General features: G+C 35.8%; 2 protein-coding genes and 1 long non-coding RNA gene across 9 annotated transcripts; all 3 read left to right on the top strand.

Annotated features, from left to right (window-relative positions):
• The first annotated feature begins 3,748 nt into the window (after nucleotides 1–3,748).
• LOC143445935 (microfibril-associated glycoprotein 4-like) lies at nucleotides 3,749–5,946 on the top strand. Its single transcript, XM_076945345.1, has 6 exons — nucleotides 3,749–4,129; nucleotides 4,277–4,380; nucleotides 4,458–4,554; nucleotides 4,654–4,750; nucleotides 4,830–4,976; nucleotides 5,674–5,946. Exons 1-6 carry the CDS (start codon nucleotides 3,859–3,861, stop codon nucleotides 5,855–5,857), a joined length of 900 nt encoding a protein of 299 aa, XP_076801460.1. The 5' UTR covers nucleotides 3,749–3,858; the 3' UTR covers nucleotides 5,858–5,946.
• A 691-nt stretch (nucleotides 5,947–6,637) lies between these two features.
• Nucleotides 6,638–7,952, top strand: LOC143447164 (uncharacterized). Its single transcript, XR_013114047.1, has 3 exons — nucleotides 6,638–6,750; nucleotides 7,115–7,182; nucleotides 7,339–7,952. It is a non-coding gene; the product is annotated as an uncharacterized LOC143447164 (long non-coding RNA).
• Nucleotides 7,953–12,029: 4,077 nt separating this feature from the next.
• On the top strand, nucleotides 12,030–26,226 carry LOC143447488 (reticulon-4-like). Of its 7 annotated transcripts, none has more exons than XM_076947617.1 (12): nucleotides 12,030–12,232; nucleotides 13,328–13,447; nucleotides 15,001–15,033; nucleotides 16,968–17,030; nucleotides 17,280–17,519; nucleotides 22,965–23,279; nucleotides 23,655–23,693; nucleotides 24,287–24,310; nucleotides 24,407–24,614; nucleotides 24,849–24,987; nucleotides 25,293–25,362; nucleotides 25,556–26,226. In XM_076947617.1, exons 1-12 carry the CDS (start codon nucleotides 12,109–12,111, stop codon nucleotides 25,702–25,704), a joined length of 1,524 nt encoding a protein of 507 aa, XP_076803732.1. In that variant the 5' UTR covers nucleotides 12,030–12,108; the 3' UTR covers nucleotides 25,705–26,226. The 7 variants fall into 7 exon arrangements, with proteins under 7 accessions (XP_076803732.1, XP_076803731.1, XP_076803735.1 ...); XM_076947616.1 differs by having other exon boundaries at nucleotides 22,962–23,279; XM_076947620.1 differs by lacking the exon at nucleotides 16,968–17,030 and having other exon boundaries at nucleotides 22,962–23,279.
• The last annotated feature ends 951 nt before the right edge of the window (nucleotides 26,227–27,177 follow it).

Raw genomic sequence — 27,177 nt, 5'->3', positions numbered from 1 at the left:
ACAGGGTATTTATGCAGGTCTGTTTGAACGGGTACCACACAATGAAAAAGCATTGTAACACGTATAATACTATCACAAGTGTTTTCCAAAAAATTTGAAACGCCTGACTAGGCCTACTATTTTTGAAGCACATAAAAATTTTTTAAGAATTGCTATAAAGATACTAACATGAATTTAATGATATTGAAATAAACAAATTGCTTACTGTGATTATGATGATGTTGTCTGAACCGCGTTAACCAGATTTTAAAATAGTAAAATATAAAACAGGGTATAATTTGGCACTGTAAAGGTTAACTTTTTATTTTTCGACACTAACTTTCGCAAGCATAAGCTTGCTTCTTCTGGTGTACTGCGAAGTGGCAAAAAAGCCGTACGAAATATCAGACAAAATCGGCCAGGCAAAATATCTTACTTATGCGGTCGTAAATTGTGAACGCCTGCGCAATTTCTGAACGTGTTCACAATTTACGAATGCGTTGAAAGAAGCTAAATCTGACACATATGGCTAACCATAGTGGACTGCACCATTTCTAACAGTTTTGTAGCCAACTCCTTTTACCAACTGTTCTTTTAACAGTGTTGCTATTATAATAATTAGGCAGTACACGTTGTTCTGTATTTACTTATCCTCACCAAGAGAGAAACTTAAATTGCGGGAAGGAATTCTATGCAAAGGAGGAAATCGATTTCGTTTCTTTTTTGCTTCTGCACGAATATCGTTTTATCGTATTAATAAATGATATTTACTTGGTAAAGCAATGATTGCATTTTCTCAATAGACTAAATATGTCTCGGTTTCGTAAAGAAAATTTAAAATTTGTTTATGGTTTTTGAGCGCATTTTCATTCGTTCAAGTTTTGCGTCCGAGTTACGTTTGCTATAGTTAAATTTCATTGTGACATCACAATAAGTTTTATGCTACGTAGTTTAACAACTTTTTATGTTGGGGTGGTTTAAAAACGGTTGAGGTTAGCAAGTAAGATGTATAAAAAAAAGCGAAAAAGATGTGTGTAGATCTGTGATACACTATCGATACTAAACTGGTAGACCGCGGGAGATTGGCTATTTAAAAAGTAGATCTTGGGACAAAAAAGGTTGGGCATCCCTGGTCTAAAATAACTACCTTGCATCTTTCGCAGAAAGCATATGCCAGATGGGTGCCAGTACCAGGCATAATAATCATCAAATATAAGGCACTACTGGTGAATACAGAACTTTATGGTCTGCCGACGTATCATTTAACCCATTCGGGTTAACTTCATCAGGGCAATTATCCTGCATCCTTGCCATTGCCCTGATGAAGTGAACCCGAACGGGTTAATGATACGTCGACAGACAAAAAAGTTCTGTATTCAACAGTAGTGCCTTAAATTTTATGACTATTAGACATTAGTTGAGCCTTGAGGCCCCTTCCCGAAGTATTGTTGCAAGAAAAATGTTGTACTCACTAGATCTACAGTACATAGGATTTTCATTAAAATTTTGTGATAGCTCACATTATGTTTTGTTTGCCTAGGTTAAGGTCTCGCTTGGTTCGTGGGCAACATAAAGCAATGAGCCCCACAGAGCGCCGCCTCTATACTGCACTGGGCGGGATGACAGCGCATAGCGTATGGATGGAGAGATGAACAAAACTGCTTTCAAATTTTGCAAATTCGTGTCATTTGTCGGTGGAATATCGTCGGCCTACATACTGTGTATCCAATGATACAAGAACAACATAACGTAACAGCTTTGGCGATAAAATTTTTACCGTTGCCAAATTTTATGCATGATTACAGCACCACTCTTCGGATACGGGCAATTGGGCTTGAATATTGATTTTTGTATCATTGTGGAGTGGATTGCCTTGTGCTATAGAGCCACTTCTGGTTTAATGGTATAGCTAGCGCTGTTGTCTCCTTGGAAACAAAGATTTATAGCAAAACCGAAAAAGCGTCAACTGGTGATTTTCTTAAAATTATTTAGTTTTGTGATCGTTTTACACTGAGATGTTTCCTGTTAAAGCTCTTAGTTACAATGCGCATTGCACACAGCGTAAAGATACTTGCATTTTAATTCATTCTTTTCGAACTATATATATTCGAGGTGACCTCGAGGGTGTGTCGAATGCTACATAAACTTCAGCCATAATTAAACTTGCTGCAAAATAAATGTCTTATTGTCTGAGGCCGGATTCACATAGTTATTTCTCGCAAGCGGATTAAAGCGGACTTTCACAAACTGGTAGTAAAATTATTTGGTTTTGTGTTTGCAGTATAACTTTAGTGGTGGTCAAACGTATAATTTATATAAATAACGTATATAATTTTAGATAAGTTACTGCATGTGCATATAGGCTTAAATCACAACCGCAGGAGAGCATTTTTATAAATACTAATTTTCAATTCTGAGTTTCCATTTCAAGACTTAAAGTAATATTTAGTTATTCTAAATCTTTACGTATTGCTAATAAATCTCCAACTTTTTTAAAAACTGTTTAAATTTACGTTCGACTCTTGGAGTGTGAAGAAAGTCTTTGCGAGCACAGCATGGCTATACATAAGAGAGCAGCGACAAAGTATGCAGTAGCATTTGCATACACTGCGTAATTATACCATTGGTCAGTTGCCAGCAATGGCGAATTTGGGATTATGCGGAGATTGAGGCCAAAAATTGCCACGAGCTGAAACAGGCACAGCCCAAAACTGTTTTTATTCTCTGTAATGTGCTAAAAACCGCTGGACAATGAGGTATCGGCATATTCACACTTATTAGGAGAAGATCTCATTTATTGGATAAAAACCTACTTAACGTAATTTGACCAGATAAACCTTTTCGTTTGACCACTTTATGGTTACTAAGTTAAATGTTAAAGCCGGGTTTCAATTTCTTTTGCATAGTCTACAATTCTTGTTTGTCGCCAGAACTATCACTCAAGCTTGACGAAAACGATTATGGGAATGCGTCAACTACTTTGAAACGCATGCAGCCATGTGAAAAAAACAAACATATTTTTGCGACGTCATTTCTTGGGAACGCGCAAAGTTAAGGCAATCGGATTCGGTGTGGAGGTCTACAAATTTTCAAGGACTTATAACGCAAACCACAGTAAGTTGTTGCAAAGAATGTTTATTTATGCACCAATGTCTTAACCTCCATGCTTAACCATATATGTCAGAGAATACCTACGGCAAGTGACCTTAATGAACACAAACAGACACTAACAAAATTTCAGCATTTCTTTATTTCATTCAAGCCTATTCTGAATATCGCCTTCAGTAAAATATTTAGTTTAACATAGTAAAAGCTGTGCATTTTTACTGGTATAAAAAAACAGAAAGATTTGAAACATTTACATTCAAGAGAAACATTTTATTATAGCTCTTACACGACTCAAAATAGCAGAGAAGTAATTTTCACATGAAAATACCTTTTAAAATTTGTTTTTTTCCCGATGATTTGTTGAGTATCAAATCAATTATAACTTATATAAGTAATAAATCTAGATATGAAGACAAAACCAAGACTCCTTTTAAGGTATTTGTTTTCAAAACTGTACTGATTTACGTCACTTGCTTTTCTTGACCTTGGGCTACAAAAAATAAATTTGAAATTCCTTTTCGCAAGCGTTGTTACAATTCAGTTGAATACGATACCATATAAGTACATTTGGAGTATTTGCGTGCTTCGGGCAAGGTCCGAAATGCGAAAAATTCTTGATGTTTTCTATTTTAGGAAACCAAACAACTCGGATGATTAACTTTTTTCTCATACTTCGAGCTAGTATAGGCTACAGCATATTAATAAAACACGTTCTGGCAAGTTATTTTCGTCAAATTGTGTTTCAAAGACTTCATAAAACAAGACGAAGCGATGAAACTCGCAGCGACAATTCTTTTGTGTGTCTGCCATGTGCAGATCGCTTCAACTCAGCAGTGTCGTCAAATTACCGTTTGCGATGACGAGGACACGGGAGGAGGAAGAAGAAGAGGAGAAAAAGGAGCAATTGGAGCCCCAGGAAAATCAGGAGCACCAGGAAGTAAAGGATCAAAAGGAAACAAAGGGGATGTTGGTCCAAGAGGAATCCAAGGAGATTCCTGTGCGTTGGGATCATTCGAAACAGCAATATGGGAAAAACTTGCTGGTATACAGTACAAATGAGTTATCCTGTTTTGGTTCGGCTTAAAACGTAAAAACAACTGGCTATGTTTGCTTCCAGGAGTTAGTTTTAACTGTCATGCTTTTTGATATTTCACTGGCTCAAGCCAATAAGTTGTTTTCATTTCTGTAGAACTAGAGAAGGGTCAGTTACCATCGTCATGTTTAGCGTCATCTGCATATGGAAGGCAACTGTTACGCACTGGCAAAGAAGCATTTTGTGACGGCGGATGGACAGTAGGCATTAAAATATTATTTGTTTTTATATTGTCACTTACACCAATTTTACAGCACAGATCAATTTTTGTGATCAGGTTTTCCAAAGGAGATTTGATGGAAGTGTAGATTTTGAGAGAAATTGGGACGAATATGTCGCTGGATTTGGTAACTTAGATGGAGAGTTTTGGCTGGGTAATGACCATTTGTCAATTGTTTTACTCTAAAATAAAACTAAGCTAATAATTTAACTTAACTATTTTGTATTTTCAATTTTATTTTGTATCTTATCAGGCCTTGATGAAATACACAATCTGACAAATGGACGTGGATGCCGCCTAAGAATTGATATCTGGGATTTCGAGAATGATCATGCATTCGCAGAGTACAGGTGATGATTAATACAAGTGGAACAGTGCTTTTGCTAATTGTTGTGTATGGCAGTTTTCACCTAAGTCGCACTTTTTTAGTTCCTTTTCGATTGAAGATGAAAGCGACAAATATAGGCTTCATATAGGTGGCTACAGTGGCAACGCTGGCAATAGCATGGCATATGAAAATCACAACAACAACAATATGCGATTCACAACAAAAGATTCTGACAATGACATATGGAGGTATTTCAACAATATATAATTAATTAACAGTGCTAATTATAGTAATTGTTTATGTTTCTATATTTAGCGATAAGTTATGGTTTCTGTTGCTGGAATACCAATTAAACATGATAAAACGTCGATACCTTTTTAAGAATGCTTAGTTGCATTTGTGGATATCCATAGAGTGTAGAGTGCCTTATAAGGCTCAATCCTTGGCAGAGTAGTAAACGTGATTCCTATTGTTAACCCGAAATCGAAAATTTATCTGAAGCCTCAGATAGGCCGGAAAATTAAATTTACTGAATAAATCAAAGTAATTATTTTATGCCATTCTTTGACTGTCATCGTTTTCTAAGTTGCGCTTCGCTCTTTGCGAGAGTTTTTTAGCACTTTGTGTGCATGCATATTCGTTTAAAGAAAGTGAAATTACGACGCAAATGTGGTGGAGTTTGAGTATAAATACGGGCTCGAATTTTTTTTAAACTTAAGCCCGAACCCGACCTGAAAAACCTGGCCCGATTTACCACTCTGGGCATTGGAATACAGTACATAGCCTAAACTCCACAATTAACAAACGATTTAAGTTAAAGGCCTGCGATGACTTGTTTGCTTTTAGTTTCTGTCTTGTTTTTTTCTGGTTTCATTTATCTTATATTAGCCTAATATCAAGAATCGTTTTGTGTCTATGAAATCTGAAATCTGAAAACTTTTACAGCAGCAATTGCGCAACCGACAATAACGGACCGAACGGTGGTTGGTGGTGGCGGGAATGCGGATATTCCAGGCTTAATTCTGTTTGGGGAAGTGACGGACAAACAGCGGGAAACATCGCCTGGTATCATTGGAAAAGTAACTGGAATGCTGTCAAGGCAACGAATATGAAATTTCGATGTAACTAGCTATTTTGCTGAAATGGTAATGGAAATGTAACTGCCCACATTATTCCATATAGAATATTAATGTAAAATAAAAGCAAAAGTTTGCAAAACTGCTTTCATTAGTATTGGCTATTTCAATTTAGGCGAGGCTTATACGACAAGCCATGTGTATGCAGAAATACAAGTTTTGGCGTGACAGTGAACATAGTGGCCTAACCTCAATTCTTGGTTATATAGCATTATAATAAATTGACGTTAAAATTATTAGCTTTGCTTTTTATTTAGCCAATAACAAATCGAAGAAACCAAAAGAGCAAGGCGAGCATTTAGTTTAGATTAAGCACGCATGTGTGTGTGTGTCACACCTTTTAAGTTACTTTGGTATTAACTTGCTTTCGTAGATATAGTCTAAACCACTTTCTTATCTGAAAAGTTGAAGTTTGCTAGTTTCTTGTGTAAGAAAAAATCCAAGTTGCCAATTTAATGTTTCTTGTTTGATGTTTTCCAGTTTTGTAAATTTTGCTCCCAATTTTCATAAAGCGTCTAATAATAAGTTATAATTCCGAATGTTATCTAACGTGTAGCTTGCCGCCACCACTTTGAAAAGGCACCACAAACGAAAGTCTTACGCAGCTTATTAGTATGCTGGTAATAACTACGGAGGTGTGAGTCGGCCACATCTCTTTGGATAACGAATCCAATCGCTTCGTTGTGGTTGGGTCGGTGGTATCATGGGACAGACATCTTATATAACTTGCTTGTTTTGTGAGAAATGATTAGTAACCTATTCTGTATTATATAGATTTCCATAAGAACCAAGGTTGGAACGAATACAGAAAGAAAGTATTCGCATACGGATACTTTACCAACTGTATTCATGAATACATTCATGAATACACTGGGTGTAAATCAAGGTAAAACACATTTCTAATTTAATGATTTTCATTTTATTATCACAAATTCCTAAGGCTGAAACTACAGAAAACAAAAGGCAGCAGCATTATTTTTCACACTGAAAATACCCATTCAGCAATTTTATGAACATAAGTTTTTCAAACGTTTTATCCGACAAACAACATCCTTCTGGACGAAATTTTTTCCCACCAATGCTGAAAAAAATTCCACAGGTGTTAGCAGGCACACTTAGATATTTTCTAGCCAATACCGAAAATAGGCAGTAGGCTAATGCTTTATGACAATAGATCCTTGAAAAATTCATAAACTACAGTAAATTCGCACATCCTAGGCTATAACGGATGCGTATATTAACTTTTCTAGTCCCTTTGACAAATTACAAGGAAAACTACCTCGGGGTATCACTATTTCGAAAACTCGGGCATTCGAAGGTAATTTTTTACAGTTTCTTGTTACCGTAACCTTACTTTGGTATTATAACATAGTAACGTAGACCTAACCTAAATCTACCATCAATTAAATCCTCAATAACTAAACCTAATTTTTTTCTTATCCATTCTCGTAACCTCACTGCCTATCTTTAACAGCGAGTTGCTTGACCTGCTAAGGTGAAATAGTCATTTCCAATACTTCGACCGTGCTCGAATCCATTACTTTTGCAAATAAATCGCCTTTGTTAACCCTATCCAAACCGGGCTTGCAACATTACTATTTTAACTATGTGTGGCCGACACTGCTCACAAATTCTCAATCGTTAATTACTCGAAAACTATACGTCGTAAACTGGTCGGATTTTTACAGGTTAGTAGCAAAAACATCTGGCTTCCTGTATACATCATAATTGTAAAACTAAAGAAAGCACATTTAGTGTAAATTAAATATTTCTACAAGTGATACATTTCTAGCAGTTTTTCTTGTTACGCCGCGGCACCGCTGTGTGGAAAATCACCTGACTGCGAGAAGAGAAGACAAGAGAATAGTTAGTCGAGTTAGTGGTGCGTAAATAAGTAAAGGAAAACGATACGCTTCAATGCGGAGAGAGAGCAAAATTATGAAGATATGACAATATCTCAAAAATTACAAAATCAAACTTTATAAAACAAACATGGACAGATATCTGAACATTTTTTAGGAAAAGTCACCAAATTTCAAGTTTCTACTGCAAACAATGCAACTGTACGCCACGTTTTGCTGTGACTGTGTCCAGGAGAAGCCACACCTTACTTTGTGAACGTATTCGAATACGAATTCTATGTCAAAGTATTCGAATACAAATACGTTTTCTTTACATTTTTACACAATATGTTCGAATTTAAATTCTCTTCAAACTGTATTCATTTCTATTCGAATACGAATACGGTATTCAAACAACCCAAGTCTGATAAAGAACAAGCTAACCTTGCAGTGGTCTAGAGCAGGGATGTCCAACCTGCGGCCCGCGGGCCACAGTGCGGCCCACCTGAGATTTTTGTGCGGCCCGCTAGTCATTTTCACTACAAAAGTATGTACTTCATGTACCCATTTTTCTTGAAATTTAATAGGCTTTGCGGCCCATTCAATTATTTCAAGTGACAATGCGGCCCACTATAATAAAAGGTTGGACATCCCTGGTCTAGAGTCTAGACTCTAGAGTCTAGACTATATGGTCATAGCTGTCTTACACTCGTAGTAATAGCGGTTCCTTTAGTAAATCATAATAATACTATGGTTGACCGAATAGAAAGAAATTGGTCAGGTAGAACATTATTATCCAAGCCAATTCCAATTCAGTAAGCCAAGGAAACTCAGAATATTTCTAAAAATCCATAGAAACAGAGCAAGCAGTTATTAGATTTTTGTGATTGCACAAAAAACAAATTTGCAAGTCACTATTGATCTCATTTCAACTCGTTAGGCTGTCATTGCATACCCTGCTGAAGTGTTTTTGTGCCGGCTGCCGGGGTAACATGCATAGCGTAATAGCTGTTATGTCTCTTAGGTTAAGTTATAGATATTATGTTGGTGTGGAGCAGTTTTTGGCGCTTAATTTATCGCGCTCGCTAATAGGGACAGAGTAGTTGCCTCACTCTGGCTATGTAACGCGGTGGGTCTGTTATATCATACGCAATGCTATTTGAAATGTCCCGGTAAGGCGTTATAATTGTTTTTTACGTTTTGCAGCCTAATGTATGAATTGAATTTAAGCCTGAATGTTGAATAGAATTGTATTGTATATTTTTCGCCATTGACTGTGCGGAGCGAAAGTTGGATGTTAACCATTTTAGTTATAGCACGGCAGTTTCCGACGAGAAATTGTGCATATTAACACGGAAATTCTGACGCGATGGCGTGCACTGAAGCCTCAACTCTTTGTTAATTTATTATAAATTGGCGTTTAAACAATCGCTTTTCTTTGTTTGTTTTTTTAAATTGCCGTGATGAGTAAAATATTCGGTGTGCATATTGAGTAACCTCATGCGGGCAGCTGGCACACTTTCCACTTCGGATTATGGGTCACTTACCGGTACTCACATAGCACTTAGGGATCACTAGATCAAAACGACGAAAACTTTCTTTTGAGATAGGCGAACCACCTGAAAAGGAAGCTTTTTGCCAAAACTTTTCCTGAAAACAAAGAAATGGCAAAAAATAATTCCTCCTGAAAAGATACACTCTTTTTTTCTTTTTTGTCCCGAAGGTTTGTGCAATAGATTCCTTGCCAAAAACAAAATTGTTCACCTTGTCAGGTAAAATTCATTTGAGCAATCGAAACACGTGTGCAAATGTTTTGTCTATGGGCAAGATGTTGTACTCTTTTGTTGTATGTATTTAAAATTTTGTCGTTGGGAATGGATTGCAGATGATGAAGGCGGCAAGAATTTTGTTTTCAAAAGAAATTGGGTCGAGTTCTGAAATGGCAGCATCTATTTCACCGGCTGCCAGTCAGTGAATTTTGAAAAGCTACTTCAGTAAACGGCTTGCCAGTTACGTAATTGGTATTTTCTTTCTTCAGTAAACGTCAGCCGGTGAAGTAGACACTTATTTTACTGGCCTCCATTTACCGAAGTAAGAAAGTACGGATACAGTGAGCGGCAATTACGCTAGTCTGCGAATTTAAATATATGCCAATTTTCAACTTAAAACGACGTATCGGTACTGTACTAATATTTCAAAAGCGTGAATTAACCTAAAATTAACTCCCTCTGACCCACACTTTCACTTCTGCTAATTAAGTTACTAAGCTGGCTGCGAATTGATATAAATGATAATTTTCAACCAAAAATTACGGTTTTTTCCCAAAGTCTAAATTTATTTGAAACTAACTCCCTGTCACCCAAACTCTCACCTCTCATGACTAAGTTATATCAAAAAAGAAGTCAAACAATAGCAAGATTCAAAACCTTCAGCATACAAACCCCATCATTATCTACTACAGCACTGCATTGCATTCTTCCCCTCATCCAAAACGAGTGATAAACCCATCAGTGAAAATCTGCCGGTTAGAGTATTCTGATGTAGCAACTTCTGTAAATGAATGCCGGTGAAATAGTAACTTCGTTCTGAAATTAGCACTATTTAGTCTTTACATTCAAAAGCAAACAGAAACCTTTCCTTTAATATTCCCTGTTGCTAGCTGTTTACTTGTTTCTCAAATAAGATACTTAAGTTTTTAACAAATTGTTAGTTCATAGTTATCTAAAAAATGTGACGTTTTAACTTTTTATAGTCCAAAGTTAGCCCCTTTTTCCAACTAATTTTGGACAAAATGCTTCAAAAGTTGCTTTTTCATTTTCTACTTTAGTACATCAACACAATTTGGAGTTTAAAATTTTTTTCAAGAACGAAAATGCTTGCAATAATTTTTAGAGCGATTGATTAATTATTATTTGTTAATATTGCGATGTAAATTTAACAAGAAACCTTTAATCTCCTTTAACCTACTCCTCCATGGCAACACAGATTACCGGATTTCTTTCGTCAATAGTAATTGGCAGGTGTCACTATACAACAGTGTAAAACTTGTCTAATATATTAAAAGAATCCACATTAATTTTAATATACGCATGATGTATATGATTTTTAGTATTTGTTAGTGATTTTTCCATTGTTAATACCATTGACGGTATATAACCAGAGCTGGGCAACCATTTTTCTAAAAAAGACATTAATCTATGGAAGTGCTGAAGTAACATCACTTAACTACAGACGTCACAACTCACAAAACTAAGTTAATGTAAAACTAATCCCAATCGATTCAAACTTTTCATGACTAATTTACCCTTAAAACCCTCTCACTTTTACAGATTAGTGTTGTTACTTCTGCACTTTTATACTTGGTAAAGATACACTCTTATACTTACTTGAGAAATGGTATATACACTTTATTTTTAGAAGAATTAGTTCTACCATGATTTTTTTCAAAGTTTTTCTGTGTGAGGTTGAAAGTGTTTGCAAAGAGTAGTGTTTAATGATTTGCAGCTTCATTAAGTTTTCTGACAAACTAGAGTAATCAACTTTGCTCTATTTAATCCCTACCTTCGCTAAATAAACAAGGAAAAACTAATTGTTTAAATAGGTTATAAACAAAGAATTGAGGTTACAGCAGTCACTGTCAAAACACAATTTGTTTATCTGAACGCACAACTTCTTGTTAAAAAAAAGTGACTCTGACTGAAGGGCAGTCAATCTAGTTGAATTGCTGCTTGCAGTACGCTCGAGTTTAGCTTTCACCTATCTTTAACAAAGGGAAGCCGCAAGATTTTTTAAAACAATTTTTGCCAGTAGTTAAATAAGAAGTTAAATTTTCGCTTAAAAATGGGAACCTTTACTTCTGCACTCTCATGAATTGCATGAAATCCTGTATGGCTTGGAGTTGTGATGTCATGAGTTCTCAATGTGCAATCCTGATGCTGCAGTGCAAATGAATAAGAGGCAGATGATGTATCGTAAAATGCAGTATCTTTGATACTTATATTTGACAAGGTGCTGGACGCTTAACCACGTTGTATATATGCATGTTATAAATATATTTTTAAACAATAATCTTGGAATAGCTCAGGTAAATTGATAATCCTGCAGTTCACTGTCATACTGTAGTTTTATGTATCTTCAACGCAGTTAGTAAGGTCACCAAATTGGCATATTATTCTCATTGCAGGACATTCCAAGATAGCTGGACATAAATACATTTATTGCATCTTTTTATCAGAATGTATGAACTTATGGCAGCATTGAAATTAATATCAAGCAGTGATTTCTTGAGCCATTGCTCAATTAAAAAAATTTTTACTCATGAAATAAATAGACTTTATTTTAGTTTTAGAACAAACTTTTTAAGTTTGATCAATAGATTTTATATAAAAAAGTAACTATCAAAAATGGGTGATTATGAGACAAGCCTTACCATGAAATATGAAGCAGATGGAGAAGCAACTGCCGAGGACAACCAAAGTGATAAAGCTGGAAGCACTGGTAGTGAAGGAAGCGAAGGGTTTGTAAAAGGTATTTTGTGAAGCACTATCACTTTATTTTTGTTTATTATAAAGTGTAGAAGTTAAGTGAATTACTGTAAGATATAAGAATTGCAACGAATAGAGAAGAGGGAATGGTATTATACTCGTATTTGCGGATTATGCTTTTTAGTGTTAGCAATAAAGATACACTCATACACCCACTCATTTCATAATGATTGTTAAATGTTATATTGTAACAATTAACAACAACTACAAGTACACATATTTCTGATATATACATTTATTGTATTAGAACTGTAATGTGTCTTTACACTGGATGCAGCTTGCGTAAAAAACATGATCTCTGAATCGTGACGACCTGCAGGGCTTGTGCTACAATACAGGATGTCACTTTCAGATGAACGCATTGAAATATTCATTATGCTGCCATATGTTTTTCTTCTCGATTAACATTGGCCTGCAGCGTTGCAGCTGCATCAATTGTAATCAGCCACATTGTTATCATATGAAACCAGTAGTAGCTTATTCAATAGGTTAGTTTAAATTAAATTAAAACTATCATGAAGAGCCCATTCTTCAGATAAATATACAATAATATACTATCTGATATATAATAATTATATCTTCAGATATAAATATAATATATCAGATAATTTTACTACTTTCCAACACATTTAAACTCATAATTGCTGATCACTATGAAAGGCTGGGTTTCAGAAATAAAACTCTAAGCACTCCTTGATAAGCCAACATTCTTATGAACAAAAATCTCAAGATCGTTTCTACACACTGATACTCTTGTTGGTATATATCTTATACAAAGAATAATGATAGGTAGAAACACTTCTTTGTTATCTAACAACCACTAATAGGTTTATTTAAAATTTTATAATTATCACTGCTTACTTGTGATGTCAATTAATCAGTGGCATTCAGTGGTAACTTTCCTTTTCAGTTTGTTCAATATTTAAATACTGTTTGGAACAAAAATGTGTGTTAATTAATATCCTTTTTTATTCCTCAAACGTTCAGTTCTGATATGTTGCATTGTTGTGCATACATTATGAACGTATATATTAAGCTAAGTTTCCTTCGTAATCAATTTCTTGGTTCAATTTCATAGTGGATGATGTGATTGATGAGGTTGAAACGCTACCCACCCCAGTTGAAGAGAAACCACCAAAGGTTGACAAGCCCACAGTTGAAACACTTCCATCCGAAGCCAAAGGAAAAACTAATATTGGTATGTATTGTTCACTGTGTTTTTAGAGTAGAATTTCTAGTACTGGTATAGTATTGATAATAATAGTCTGTTAGGTGGGTGTAGGTTATGATTGTCCTACATTTATCTGAGCTTAATTGAGCATAAGGTACTTTTTTCTCAAGCATATATTTAATGTCAATTTTTATGATTTTTTAAGGTTGCGCTGATTAACATGAATTGTTAAAACTGCATAACCAAGAAAAGCTGGAATGCTACAAAAATATACTATGTATATTAATACACATTTGTTTTTGTATCAATACTCTATACAAAATATTGCCTAAATAATGTAAATTAATGCATGTTTGATGGCGTCGTTGACTTATTATGATACGTGCAACTAGTCTTATAGCGCATTTTTTGTTTTAATCTTAATTAACATCCATTCATAAGCAACACTAACTAACAAGTAGTAACCACAAACAAATACCAGTTTCGTATGTAGCTTTGTTTAACCCTGACTAACCTAGATCCCATTTTAACCTAGATTCAACTGGCGGTAGCCTTATTCTAAAATATTTATCCCAATATTGATTTTATTACCAACATAGGAACTTATGCTGCTGGTACTAATTATTCCTATTCTTGCTAAGAAGTCATTCTATCACATATTCCAACTGACAGGATTTTTACCATGGAATGAAACAGTATGAGTCCATTAAAATTATTTTTGTAAACGAAAAGATACATTATACATCTGATCTGAGATTACAGCATATGAGCAATTTTTACCGTAGTCCTTACATGGTAGTAAGATAACCCAGCTTTACCTCACCGACGTACACATGCTGTATCATTTTGTTGAAATGCATTTGAGGGTTAAATACAAATCTTACTTTTATATATAAACTTTTTTCTATCTGGTAATTGTTGGGTGCTGAAGAACAATCTTTGAACATTTTACATTATGGTTAATGTTCCATAGTCTATACATTATTTAGAATGCACTTGTTGGATTGAGGTTAACAAATCACAATCAGCAAATATATAAGAAGTAATATATTTTAAGTGATAAGTAATAACTAATAACTAATAAGTTATAAATTTTAAACAGATTATTCATTATTTTCTTTATAGTTGTTGACTTATGTTTAATACATGCATTCAATCTAGAATATGAATTAATTCAGTGATTCCCAACCCCGGTTGTTTGGTTCACACTCAAAATTTTTCACCACCCTAATTGGCTTGCCAGTTTTTGTTGATGCATTGTTGATGAACAAGCTGGTTACTGATAATGTGAAAAGGCATACTTTGAGGCTTTTAAAACAAATTGAAATTTTAAAAACAGATTCTTAAAAAACAAAATTCTATTTTTATTAAAAGGTTACGTTACAAGTCCCTTGTTTTGTCTTAAACTTTGCTGCACCCTGGTTGGGAAACACTGTGATATTGGTTGTCTCCAGAAAGTATTTAAGTGCCTGAATTTTTAATCATGAGCTAATTTACTTTTGCTTGTGTGATTAGATTATGTTTTAATGCAAATACCAAATGCCGTGTACGTATTATTTCTTTTTTGTTTTTGATTTAAGAATTAGCTATGCTTGAACATCTTGATCCACAAGGTAAGTCACCATTCATGATTTGCTCTTTTATTTTCTTAGTCATTAATCACGCTTTTCGCAAACTGTTTTTCTTTTTATGCAACTCATTGATATTTAGTGCCATTTTGAATACTATGGTTTATGTATACTAATGCTCAGGGCCTCATTTTTAACTGCCGATACGATTAACCTTGCTTGGCTGGAAAAGTTGTTGCTGTATATTGAGATAAAGCTAATGGTAAAACAGCAAACCCAATCTAACTGAAATTCGTGTTCCATTCTTCTTCTTTTGGAACAATTAAAGTAATTCCTGAGATATTCTGTATGTTACACTTGGGGAAAATTTATTAAGGCAAATGACCCAGCGAATGGAACAATATGTATCATATTATAAAAAATGATCTTTTAAAATTCTTTGCAGACTTGGTCGTGATTCACGCTTGAAGATAATGAAATAGCCAACTCTAAACTATTTTACCAACAACCTTTCCAGCCCAGACAATGCTTTTATAAATTCCTAAAGTAAAGCTAATGCCAAATCTTTTTGCCTTAAAACTTTCTTTTTTATTTGATAAAATTTGACTTACTTCAATTGCAAGCTTGTCAGTTAAGCAAAGTTTGCAGAAACACAATAGACATGATCCATTGAGGGTCTAGCTACTGTAAGCATATACAGGTATCAAAAGATTAGATTAAGTTTTGAGGGAAGTTTGCCTAGTTATCTTGTCTGCAAGATGTAAACAGTACAAAGATAGCACAGTGAGGACAATCCATGTTGATATTTTTATCATGAAATGGTACATTTGTGTGTCAAAAGATAGTACTCCAAGCTATCCACCATGCATGAAACACCTCTGTTTTTAATACATTTGTTTGTTTTTGCTTTCTGCTTTTTGGTTCATCTTGGTCATGAAGTCTATTGGGTTGATCAAATACTAGCCTATTTATGATACACAATATGCATGCAGGTATTTAAGTATGTTACATTCAATAATATTTTGAAAAGAGGTGGTTGCTAAAGTTGTTTAATGTATACTGGGCAAGTTTAAGCAGAATAACTGAAATCTATCTTGGCCGATTTAATGGTATCTAATTGGTTGGTTGCTACTCGTTATCTTGTATTCCCATCGGTAGAAAATCATGGTTGTCACGTTATATCATCGGTTTGTTGCATGTTTTCATAATGCCAAGTAACACAACCTTCATTGCTTAATTAATTACACATGACGTCATGTCAACACACGCCCATACATCGTTTTTACATGAATGTGTCGTTTACACCGATGATTTTATTCCTACCTCTTTCTTTCCCAGGACAGTTGCGGCCATATCCGTATGAATTAGGGCGTGACAATTAGATTAAAAACACTTCAAACAATTACTTGGCGAGGCTGCAATTTTTCTTCAAGGCAGACGGCCTCTCCTTGCAATGATGACGTAATATCTAATCGATCTGCTTATCTTTGTTGAGGACCAAATTGCACGTCTTTTCTGACCGCTCTGTTTGCAAGCTACAGCCACTTGCACTCTCAGAACCATTCTTTTGAAATATTCATGAATTGCGCGAACGATCTATTGCGTTTGTTCCCAAAAAAGTCGGACGCATGTCAAGGCGTGGTTTCTGTTGCAAGTTAATTGTACCATTGATTCCGTTGGCCTCTTGTGTATAGAATCCGTGCACGTCGTAAAACAGACGAAGGTCATTTAATGCGACGTGATTTATAGTCAGCTTGAGATGTAGGTTGATGTTACAGGGTATCAATAAGAATCTTGGTAAGCTTAAGAAAGTTTCCGCAAGGTAAAGCAGAGTTCAATTTCTTGTACCTTTTAAAGTATCAACTTAGCACTTCCTTAAAGCACAATGGCGTCGCCTACGCATTTTGGTAAGTCTAATGCTTTAAGAACGATGAACGAAAAGCCGATTTCAACTCTAATTGGATTAATACTAATTGCAGACGACGAGTTTGCATCAGAGAAGTGTCTCCGAGATTATTACGATCAACTGCCAACCGAAACGGGTATGATAAAACTCGCTCGCTGTTGCGTAATCCACGCCTGTTGTACAAACGTCAACTTTGGTGTTTTAAGTCTGTAACTTCTATATGTCGTGACCAAGATGTTGTTCTTCTGAAAACGATGTTTAACTTGTTGGTTATTTGTAACTTTTAAGTTTACTCTTCTGTTGTTTTGGTTGTCTTGCCTGGTATAGCACAACAGGTAACTCTTGTGCCACGATCTAAAATAATCCTTTACGCGCAATTTCTTAGCTCCGTTTTCTGTAAACGAAATTGTTCCGGACGAAGCTACTTCTCCAGGTGGTTTCGAAGAAGTGCAGAGGGATACTTCGGCAAATAGAATCGATCTCTTTCAAGAGGAAGAAAAATTGCCTAATTTTTCTCCAGAATCTAGGAGTTCTTTTCCCGATTCTACTTCGTTAATGGATCACGCAACCGTCTTGCAACCATCTGCGTCCGGGGAACCATCGGAAGCTGAAAAATCAGGCTCAGGTGCTAATGCCAGTAGTTGGTTTGTTGATTTTACGGTTGATGTGTATGTTGTGGTTTCTCTTGCTGAATCATGTTGTTGCACTTGCATGTGGCATGACAATGAAGTTCGTGCATTTGATAAAGACACTGCCAACACTCACTCCAGTTCCAGCAGGTTTTCCGTAATAATAATATTCCAAACGTTCATGGTCTTCTTCGTAGTGGCAGTTGACTATCCGTCATACAATGAATTAAAGCGCTGCATTTTTGTATGTTTAATCGTCTGGTTCTTTCAGCGAAAGTAATTGTTAGCAATTTGTTTCAGTTGTTGACGATCTACTACAGCTTTATTTTAATTGCGGCCTTTGCTGGTTGTTTAGTGGTTCACTTGTGTTCAGCTTGTTTTGTTTTTTACTCTGCTTTTTCTATCTCATTGCAATTAAATATTACTTGGCTCGTAAGTGTTACTTTCTTCTTAAACAGTTTACTTTTAGTACACAGTGGTCAGCAAATTTAAGTTATGTTTACAGTGTAAGAAAATTTGCAACTTCCTTAAAAATGTGTGAGAAGCGCACTATTGCTACCACGTGACTTTCTTTCGCCAATCTTGCTCAATTTGCTCCTGCAGCTGAAAGTTGCAATACACGATTTCAGCTAACTTTCGAAAGTTCCCTAACATCATCCTAATTGTAGCCTTTCGTCACAAGTAAAGAGGGGTTGAATTGACAATATGACTTGTGAGCACATTGGCTATTGTGTTACTTTTGCCTATGGTAAAAGAACTTGATGAAAGTTACCTGAAATATGACAAAGTAATAGTCGGGAGAAAGTTAAGCAGCATTGGCGCATAAAAGTTACGCGTAAAAATAGGCAGCGTACATCTCACGTATTCTTAGGTACGTTGGGCTTTTTTTACATCGTGCAAACAAACATAGCCTAAGTTTCTCTGCTGGCTGTGATGATTTGGCTCTGTACGTTGTCTGTATTTAGTGTGTTTTAAGCAGTTCGGAATTAATACGGGAAGATTCTCATCAATGACGCAAAAGTTTACCTTGTTATTTTATGAGGAAATGGCAAATTCCACTTCGTGGGCAGTCGCTTGTGCTACAGTTGTTCCACAGTGTTAGTTCGTGTCTAAGCAGTTGTCAAAAAGTCGTACAGTATTAATTTTACATCATAAGGGGAACACTAATTTCCGTGAAACATCAGTTTATGGTGTATAACAGCCAGGACAAAACACGTAGATAGGTTACAGTGCCTGTCAATTTTGTTGACGTCACTTTGTTGTTTCGTCCTCGCATGACCACAGACTTTCAGTAAACATTTTCATTTTGCGTCAAAGAGTTTGTTTTAAGACAGAAAAGCAGGTTTACAATGTTAGCTTTAAGAATAGCGGGTTAAATATAGAGGGTTATATAAATACTGTATGTATATAAATATAAAATTACACTTGGCCACTTGCAATACGGCTCCATTTAGTTAATAGCTGTGCAATAGTAGATGTATTTATTTTGCAAGCATGTGGTTAGAAATTCGTACATCTTTAAACACTTATAGTTTAAGTTTTCCTAATACTGTACACTGTATGCCATAAAATATTGGGTTGTATTGGGCGCGATAACTGTTGTCACATATGCGTTGTTATCGTGATGTGTGTTATTGCTGAACTTGTTGCATTGCCCAATGCTTATGGTGCAGCATTTCGTATTGATGCGTAATATCACGTGACCGGAAATTGCTTTCGAAAAATGATTTTGTCAACAGTATATGACGCATCAAAAACAGTTGCAACTACTGTTTTACAGGGGAAGACGTCGCATTAAGATAAGTACGCTTAATGTCTGTATATAATTGAAATGATGGAGATAATCTTGTTACGTTTTATAGACCATGTTTAAAATCGGACAACAGGTATGTATCTAATGCCGTCAGACCCATGCTAATTATGATTCATTTTTTCTATTTTACATCTTTAATTTCCAGCCTCTAGTCTAGCATTAACGTGTACAGTTGCTCTCAGCTGACTCTCTCTCTCGAGAATAGGACAGTCAGACAAGCGCAAGTTGTAAAATGCTTTTACTTAAGCCAGCTTAATTGTATGTCTTCGTTTTAAACTTTACATTAAGCTTTTACTTGCTCCGCCGGTTTTGTGGTTCGCAATATATAGTACAAAATTATTATATTATTATCAAAAACTCGACGGCTAGAATAGGAGCGAACATTATAATGGCATCTTTTCGTTATTGGAACCGGTGAAGGAAAAGCGTATTAGAACTTGGCCGACGTTGTTTTGTGGGAGATGTTTCCGCATATTTATACTAACGGGCAACTACTGGGCGCCATGTTAAAAGTATTTCTTTAATAGAAATAAAGGGTTTTACTTAAAATGTTGAGATTCAGGGTAAATTAAATGATAGAACAAAACATTTCAGGTTTACAATTGAAATTCTGTACCGTACGCTATTCTGTTGCTTACATGAAAATAGTGAAAGTCATGGTGTAATCAGCTTGCAGAAAGTAGTTTTCATGTTATTTTACCAAAGCTGTTTAGTGTAAAGTGTGAACAGTATTTGATAACTACTAGGCCAATTTTCGAAACTGATCAATGAAGGCACTCTCAAAACAACACAAATTTGTTTGGTCCCGGATTATCGCTTCCCAATGTTGGGCGTTTTTCGTAAATAACTTCATGCTGACACGTTTTGCCTTTTTTGTCCTGATTTGGACTTTGATCGAAGCGGTGATGTCATGTCTGTGTTCGTGCGTGGAAGGAATGATTAAGCGCTCGTCACGTGTTTAATTCTTAATAACAACCAATTTTACTTGTTTTGTTGTTGTTTGTACTTCGTTCTGTCGTTTTAACCTCCGCACTAGGTAACTGACTGTGAATGTAGATTTAACGTTAGTTTAATGCACAGCAGCAAGCTAGCCATTTGAGCATCACCACAACAAATTAAAATCACTCTGTTATTATTGCGCTAGAGCGCTGAAGTTAAATATCAAAAATGGCCGAAATGAATTTATTTCCATACGTAGAACGAATACAAGAGTCGTAACAGTTGAAAACATGTTATTATTCAGCCGTTTCGGTTGGTCCTACATCGATTTTCAAGTACCAGAAAATCAAGGATACGGCTAGATTTGTAACTACTATAATGTGAAATTTCTGTTGAAACCTATCAGTTGTTGGAGTCTTTTGCATAAGAGCAAACTTGCTTGTTTTCTGAGGACATGATTTTACTAACTATTTTGACGTTAATTGTTCTTCGTTAATTAAACAAGTCTCGAAAAACAAATCTTGTAACTTTTATCGATGAAGCGTAATACTCAATATCATTTGACCGCGCGAAGTTGTTGTCCTACTTCAGAACTTGGCAAATTAGATTTTCAAACTACTTAAACTCAGTTGTTAACGTTCTACGTGTTTAACATATTGTTGTAATAATAACCCACGTTTTACTTCAGAACCGACATGCTCGAAGCAATAATTACGTACTTGTGCATCGCGTTAAAGTTTAGAAAGGTGCAAGTCTTAAACTGTAAACACATACATGCCTCCAGTGATATACAGTGAATATTAGAATAACAAGTAGAGTATTAACAGATATCGTCTGTAGCCAAAGCAGATCAGGTTACTACTTTCGTTGAGGGTGTTGGTGTAGTGTTGCGCAATCCCCAAAGCCTAGGAAATATTTCGTAGCCGCAGCCACGAGTCAATTACAACACTTACAATGATTGAAACCTATGTATGCTCTGTCGCAAGGATGTTTAAATTCTGGTTTTGGTGAAATATCGTTTGATTTGCGCAAGTTGTTGTGGCAAATAAGAATGAGTAGACTAGCGATAAATAAAAGTTCCAAGTAATTGCACGTGTGGTGTACCATGTTATATAAACATAACGTTTCGTTAAACTTTTAAGGGTACTTTATTTCACGTTGTTTGTGATGGACTGCTCTGCGCATGTTAATATTTTGTAGGCTACTGCTTGTATGAAGCTAGTCATTGTTTCGTATTTAAGCCGGATGCCGGTCGGCCTGCTGACAGAACAAAGCGAATTTATCATATGCATACTATACCGTCAACAAGCGTATGACGTCGGTTTATCGCTTTCAAGTAGACCTGTGGGACGTTGAGTGTCTTGAGCCGACCAGTTCCGTTTATGTGCTGCACAGGCCCTGTTCATTTTGTAGTCAATCCAGATATACACTACAATACAGCAATAGAATACGCAGAAATAGACTGGATAGCTAACGTTCAGTTACGAGTTTTAAGAATAAGAAATACTATCATATCAAAGTGTTTGTGATGTTTAAGCAGGTTGGGATTGACTACGACCAAGTAACCAGGTGCAAATTGCGGCTTAATTGTGACAGTTTTATTTTCGCCTAAGATGAGACCACACAAAATTTAGATTTCACGCTTTTGCATTTCAGCAAAGTGCGTCGCGGCGCTGATGACTTTTGCGCCACGTGCACGCAGATGCGCAGTCACACGAGTTAAAGGCAGTTGCCATCAAATGATTTCGACCTAGCTGAAAGATAGTTGACCACACTACGCTGTACTGAAATAGAAACAAGTGTTCATCGGTGACGTTTTATCCAATGCGCATTCTGTTTACAAGGAATGGTGTTAACCTTACAATTAGTACCGTGGTAGAATATTGTGGAAGGCAAAGGTTGAGGTTCGGTCTCTTGATTGATCGTTTTTAGTGATTGACATTACTGTTATTTCTTCAGAGAATACTTGGTATTCCGGTCCTGACTTCCAATTCCAGGCATCGGAAAGTATCGCGCTTCCGCTGTTTTTGTTGTTAACCTTCATCTAACCACGTGTGCGAAGTATATAATTTTGCTTATTTGTTTTATGCAGAGGTTACCTAATGTTTAATGTATTTACACACTGAACCACGTATGAACATATAATTAAAGAAATTTTGAAAAGCGATGGCAGAAAACACAGAGCACAGTGCCGAAAATGAAGTGAAACAAGAATACGAAGGTTTCATCTCTTTGGATACGTTAATGCATGCATGTGTTTTTGGATTTGGATGTTTTGGTTAATCGGGTTGTAGGACTTGAACTTGTAGTTGGGATTGGTCAAAAGTAATTCATGCCCAGTTTCCTGTCCTAATACTTGCGGTTTCATGTACGTTTTTTTCACCACTTCATCCTCCATACATGTCGCTTATCCCGTTACTAGGCTTATTAGACAAGACGGCAATTTTTAAAATTGTCAAATTGTTTTTGGGCACTCTAGTGAAATGATTGCGCTTGTTAAAGCATTAAAACTTTCACCTGTTTGATGATGTCAATGAATACAAACACTTGCTTTAAATTTTCACCACAAGACGCTTAACTACACTGCATTTTAACACTAATGTTGGGATGTGTGTTCGGTTTTTAAAAATAACCATTTAAATGTCTATTTAAAATTCACTTTTTGAATCCTAATCGAATTGCACAGAAGAATCTTCTATGAGTGTGCAGCCAGATGATACAGCCGATATAGACCTGGTTGGTAGTTCACCCATTGCTGCTGATCCTAAACCAAATGCTGTGGAAGATTTAGAGCCCAAATCTGAGGTTGAAGAAGTTAACACTGTCCAAAGTGAACCAGATGTTACGGAAAGTGAGCCATTAATCGAGACTCCAAAAGTGAAAGAGGTCTCCTTTGAACCCCCAAAAGAGGAACCTGTTAAGGCAAAACCTTCAACAGAAGAGCAACCTCCTCAGCCGAAACCGATCGACTTTGCATCGCACTTTAAATTGTCACCTGGTGGAGGTAGTTGGTGCTATAGTAGATTTATGCATGAGATTTTATCAGTTAAGTTTTCAACATCACTATCGCCTGATTAACCATTATGTTTGCAACATTTTTGCACATGTCAGTGTAAAATGTGTTCCATATACATAGTTCCAAAGAGGAAAATTTTCTGCTATCATTTATTGAGAAATGCAGTTCATTATGAATACTTGCACTTCCCATTATTTTCACTGAACGTTTTGTTGCGCTCCCAATAGGTGAATTTGGGTAGAAGTGCTTTGTTGTGGATTTCAATTGGTAAAAGAGGCAGAATTTTTCATTTACTCTAATCTTTTAAATTTTTTAGTTTATACAATTTTTATGTTTTATTTAATTTTTCTCGTTTGTTGTCAGATGAGAAAGAAGATATTAGCACAGAGGAAGGAGACCCAGGTAGCTGTTATTAGAGTTTAGCTTAAACTGCAGGCGTTCACTGTCAGCATTCGCGTCATTGCATCTTCATCTATTCAGCCATGTGTTCTCTTCAAGTGTTCTTGAAGTAAACTTATTTCAGAAAAATGAAACCTAAGATAAGCTTGCATTTAGCATATCATTAGTTCATTACATTGCTCAATGCTTACGCTATGGCTTAGATATGCAGTGTTCCTATAGTTAATTGCAAGTCACAAACTAATCGTCAGCAACTCGGTAGGGTTCAGTTTAGTTGCACCTACAAAAGCATTTTCAGTATTGTAGAAACTGTCGTAATTAGCAAATCCACTGGAATTCATAAACAGATTTTAATCTATTTTAGTTTCAAATTGTCAATTAATGTAATTCCTAATGTCACTTGCATGCTTCAGTAACAATCTGTGTAGCATAATGTGATTGCTTTGCATGTTATTTGTTAGTGTAAATTGTGAAAGTGTACATATGTTAAGTTTGTTAAAGTAACTAAATTTTAATATGTATCTGAATTTTGTTAATTTTTCTCATTAATTTCTGATCTTTCCAATAAAAATAATATTTTAGTTTTTTCTTACAAGCTTTCTCAGCATGGAAGGAGCGTAGTAAGTGTGCAAACTCTACCAAAAGAATAGCTTTTGATTCTTATGCACAATAGTATTAAACTATGCGTAAGCGATCATTTGTATTTTTAATTTCAGTTGTAGATCTTCTCTACTGGCGAAATGTGAAGGCATCAGCGGTCGTCTTCAGTTTAACTTTGTTAATTCTACTTTCACTCTGCTGTTACAGCGTAGTGTCAGTTATTGCTTATCTGGCACTTTCCTTGCTCACTGTTACTATATCGGTCCGTTTGTATAAATTCGTTTTGCAAACACTTAATGGGACCCAACAGCCAAATCCTTTTCAGTAAGTATGGTAAAAATTTCACCTCTTAAAGTTTATGTGTATTTAGTTAGTACTTGCAATATTTGTGCAACTTGTTTTCAATGTAAAATTACATTTGATTAAGCATTTTTTGTAATAAATAAAACTACAATAAATTTCAAGATGCTGCACTTTCGCTAGTTTTCTAAAGTTTGAAGATACTAGCAGGGTTTTCCCAATGTCAATCATCTTCACTAATAGTAATTTAATTTACAGACAGTTACTGGATGCGGATATTGCTTTGTCGAAGGAGCAAGTCCACAAATATGCTGACGCCATACTTGATCGTTTCAACTCCATCATGCTTGCAACAAGAGATCTTGTTTTGGTCAAGAGCGTTGTGTCTTCACTGAAGGTGTTCACTCAATGGATACTTATCTTACATTAGTCTTGTAAATATAGTGGTCATCAGGAAGCTTTTTAGTTTCAAAGGGATCGATCGAATTACATTTAGGAACCGGAAGTTGGTAAAATAGGCAGACATGACCATAGAAACGTGGCTGGTAGATAACGGATACACAGTTATCGCATTTTGTTTTGAAGTCGATTTAAATTATGTGAAATGTTGAATTAGGCGAGGTTAAGTTGCTGAGCTTTGGCTGTATTCATATGAAATAATTAGGTGATATAGCGATTTAACAGAATGTACGTTTTTTGTAGTTTGGCGTCACCATGTGGCTTCTCACTTACATCGGATGCTGTTTCAATGGCCTCACTCTTCTGATCATTGGTAGATCTTTTGTTGTTTATGTTCTGTTTTGTTTTGTTTACGCTTGTCATGATATTCCATTTACGGAGCTTTAGGCAGTTAATTTCAGAGTTATTTCGACGTCAGGGTTTGAGAAAAGTAGCCTCTGACCTGCATATTTTTTTTTGAGTAATAATGTTACTTGCACATTTTGAATAAAATCTCCATTTTGTAGATGTCGTCCTTGCCTTTACCTTGCCTCCGTTTTACGAGAAGTATCAAGAGCCCATTGATGAATACTATGGCAAGGCGAAAAGCAAAATAGATGAGATCACTGCTCTCATTCGTTCTAAGATACCCGGTTCAAAGGCAAAGACACAGTAATGGGTGAATGGGAACCACTGGCAAACATGATAAAGACGACTGCGTGAAAAACTCATTAATAGTTTGTTAAATCTTCGCTTGTAAAAACTGAAAAAAATATAACTGTAAACTGTAACAATTAGTTTTAAAAACGTTATCCATCGATTTTTTATATGTATTGGACAATTTTTTTACAGCATTTAAACAGATTTTTCAGTGCATTATGCTGAAATTTTCATTTGCGTGCTTGTTTAACTCATGTTTTCAACTAAAATTTATAAAAGATTGCCTATATGGTTATTCACGTTTTTCCATTGAAGTAAAGTAAGTTGAGCAAGGCTAAAAACACTTAAGTTACTGATTAAATCTTTCTGGGTTTTCGAACTGTCCTTTGTACCATTAGTGTTGTAAAAACTTGATAAAATGTTTTGTTCATGTATGCCGTTGCTGTTCTTTGTTTCTTCACCCCTGTAACTTGCTTTTGGTGGTTGTGAACAGAAAACATTAGTGTGCACGTGAAATGAGATACAAATTACTGATGAATGCGGTTTTTATTTTTCTGAGATCTAAAGATTTAGGATGTTACAGCCAGTATACTTCCATCACGTTTCGATCGCTATATCAAATCCTATTCACCTTTCTCGTTCTTGTTTTCTAGAACTGGCTGCTATGGCTCACTTCCGTTGTAGGTGGGACATGCCAGTTCGTCGGTACCACGTTCACGCCGGTTCAACCTTTTGCATGATGTATCCATTTACCCCACTTCCTTTCCACGCACGGGTGTTTTGTAACTTATGACACTGGTAGTTTTGGATTCGCATATTTTTGATTGGTTAGTTCCTGCTATGATTCTGTGGGACCTTGATGTTTGCAAGATATCGATGTCTTGAAACACAACGTGGGTGGGTACGAACCCGAAAACTCCAGGGCGTACGCTTTCGGAAGAATTCGTAAAACGCCATTATCGTGCAGTTTTAAAAGGACAGTAAAAGTAACTCCGAAAAAGAATAAGAAGCTAAACATAGCATGCATATGGAGTAAGATACATAAGGGTTAAACCTTTTGAGTAGCTTCGCTTTCAGATTAATTTCAGGCCTACCATTTAGGCAATTGCCTTCGCTTAGTAGTAGTTCATGGCATGTGACTAAAATGTACGGTTTTACTAGTACTTGGTGGACCGATAGTATAGCACTATAGCAGAATCACCAGAATGTAGCACTAGCAGTAAACGAATTCGAACCGCTAACCTCTGGCCGGCGGACAAGCAATTTCGCTCACACGCAAATTGCTCAACATCGAAGCCATCAACCCTATAACTTCAAATTAATTGCAAACTTCATGGATATACCGACAAGTGAACCACAAACGAACAGCATTTTACTTCAAATCTTCTAAGTTTATTTATCTGTTTATTCGCCATCTGTAATGTCTTGAAATGTTTCTCCAATAACATTTCATATTATAAGAATCCGACCATAACGATATACTATATAA

Source organism: Clavelina lepadiformis, chromosome 2 (genome assembly GCF_947623445.1).
Source record: "Clavelina lepadiformis chromosome 2, kaClaLepa1.1, whole genome shotgun sequence".
Taxonomy (NCBI): Eukaryota; Metazoa; Chordata; class Ascidiacea; order Aplousobranchia; family Clavelinidae; genus Clavelina; species Clavelina lepadiformis.
The sequence above is the reverse complement of the archived record's forward strand: the minus strand, read 5'-3'. Positions and strand labels throughout refer to the sequence as shown.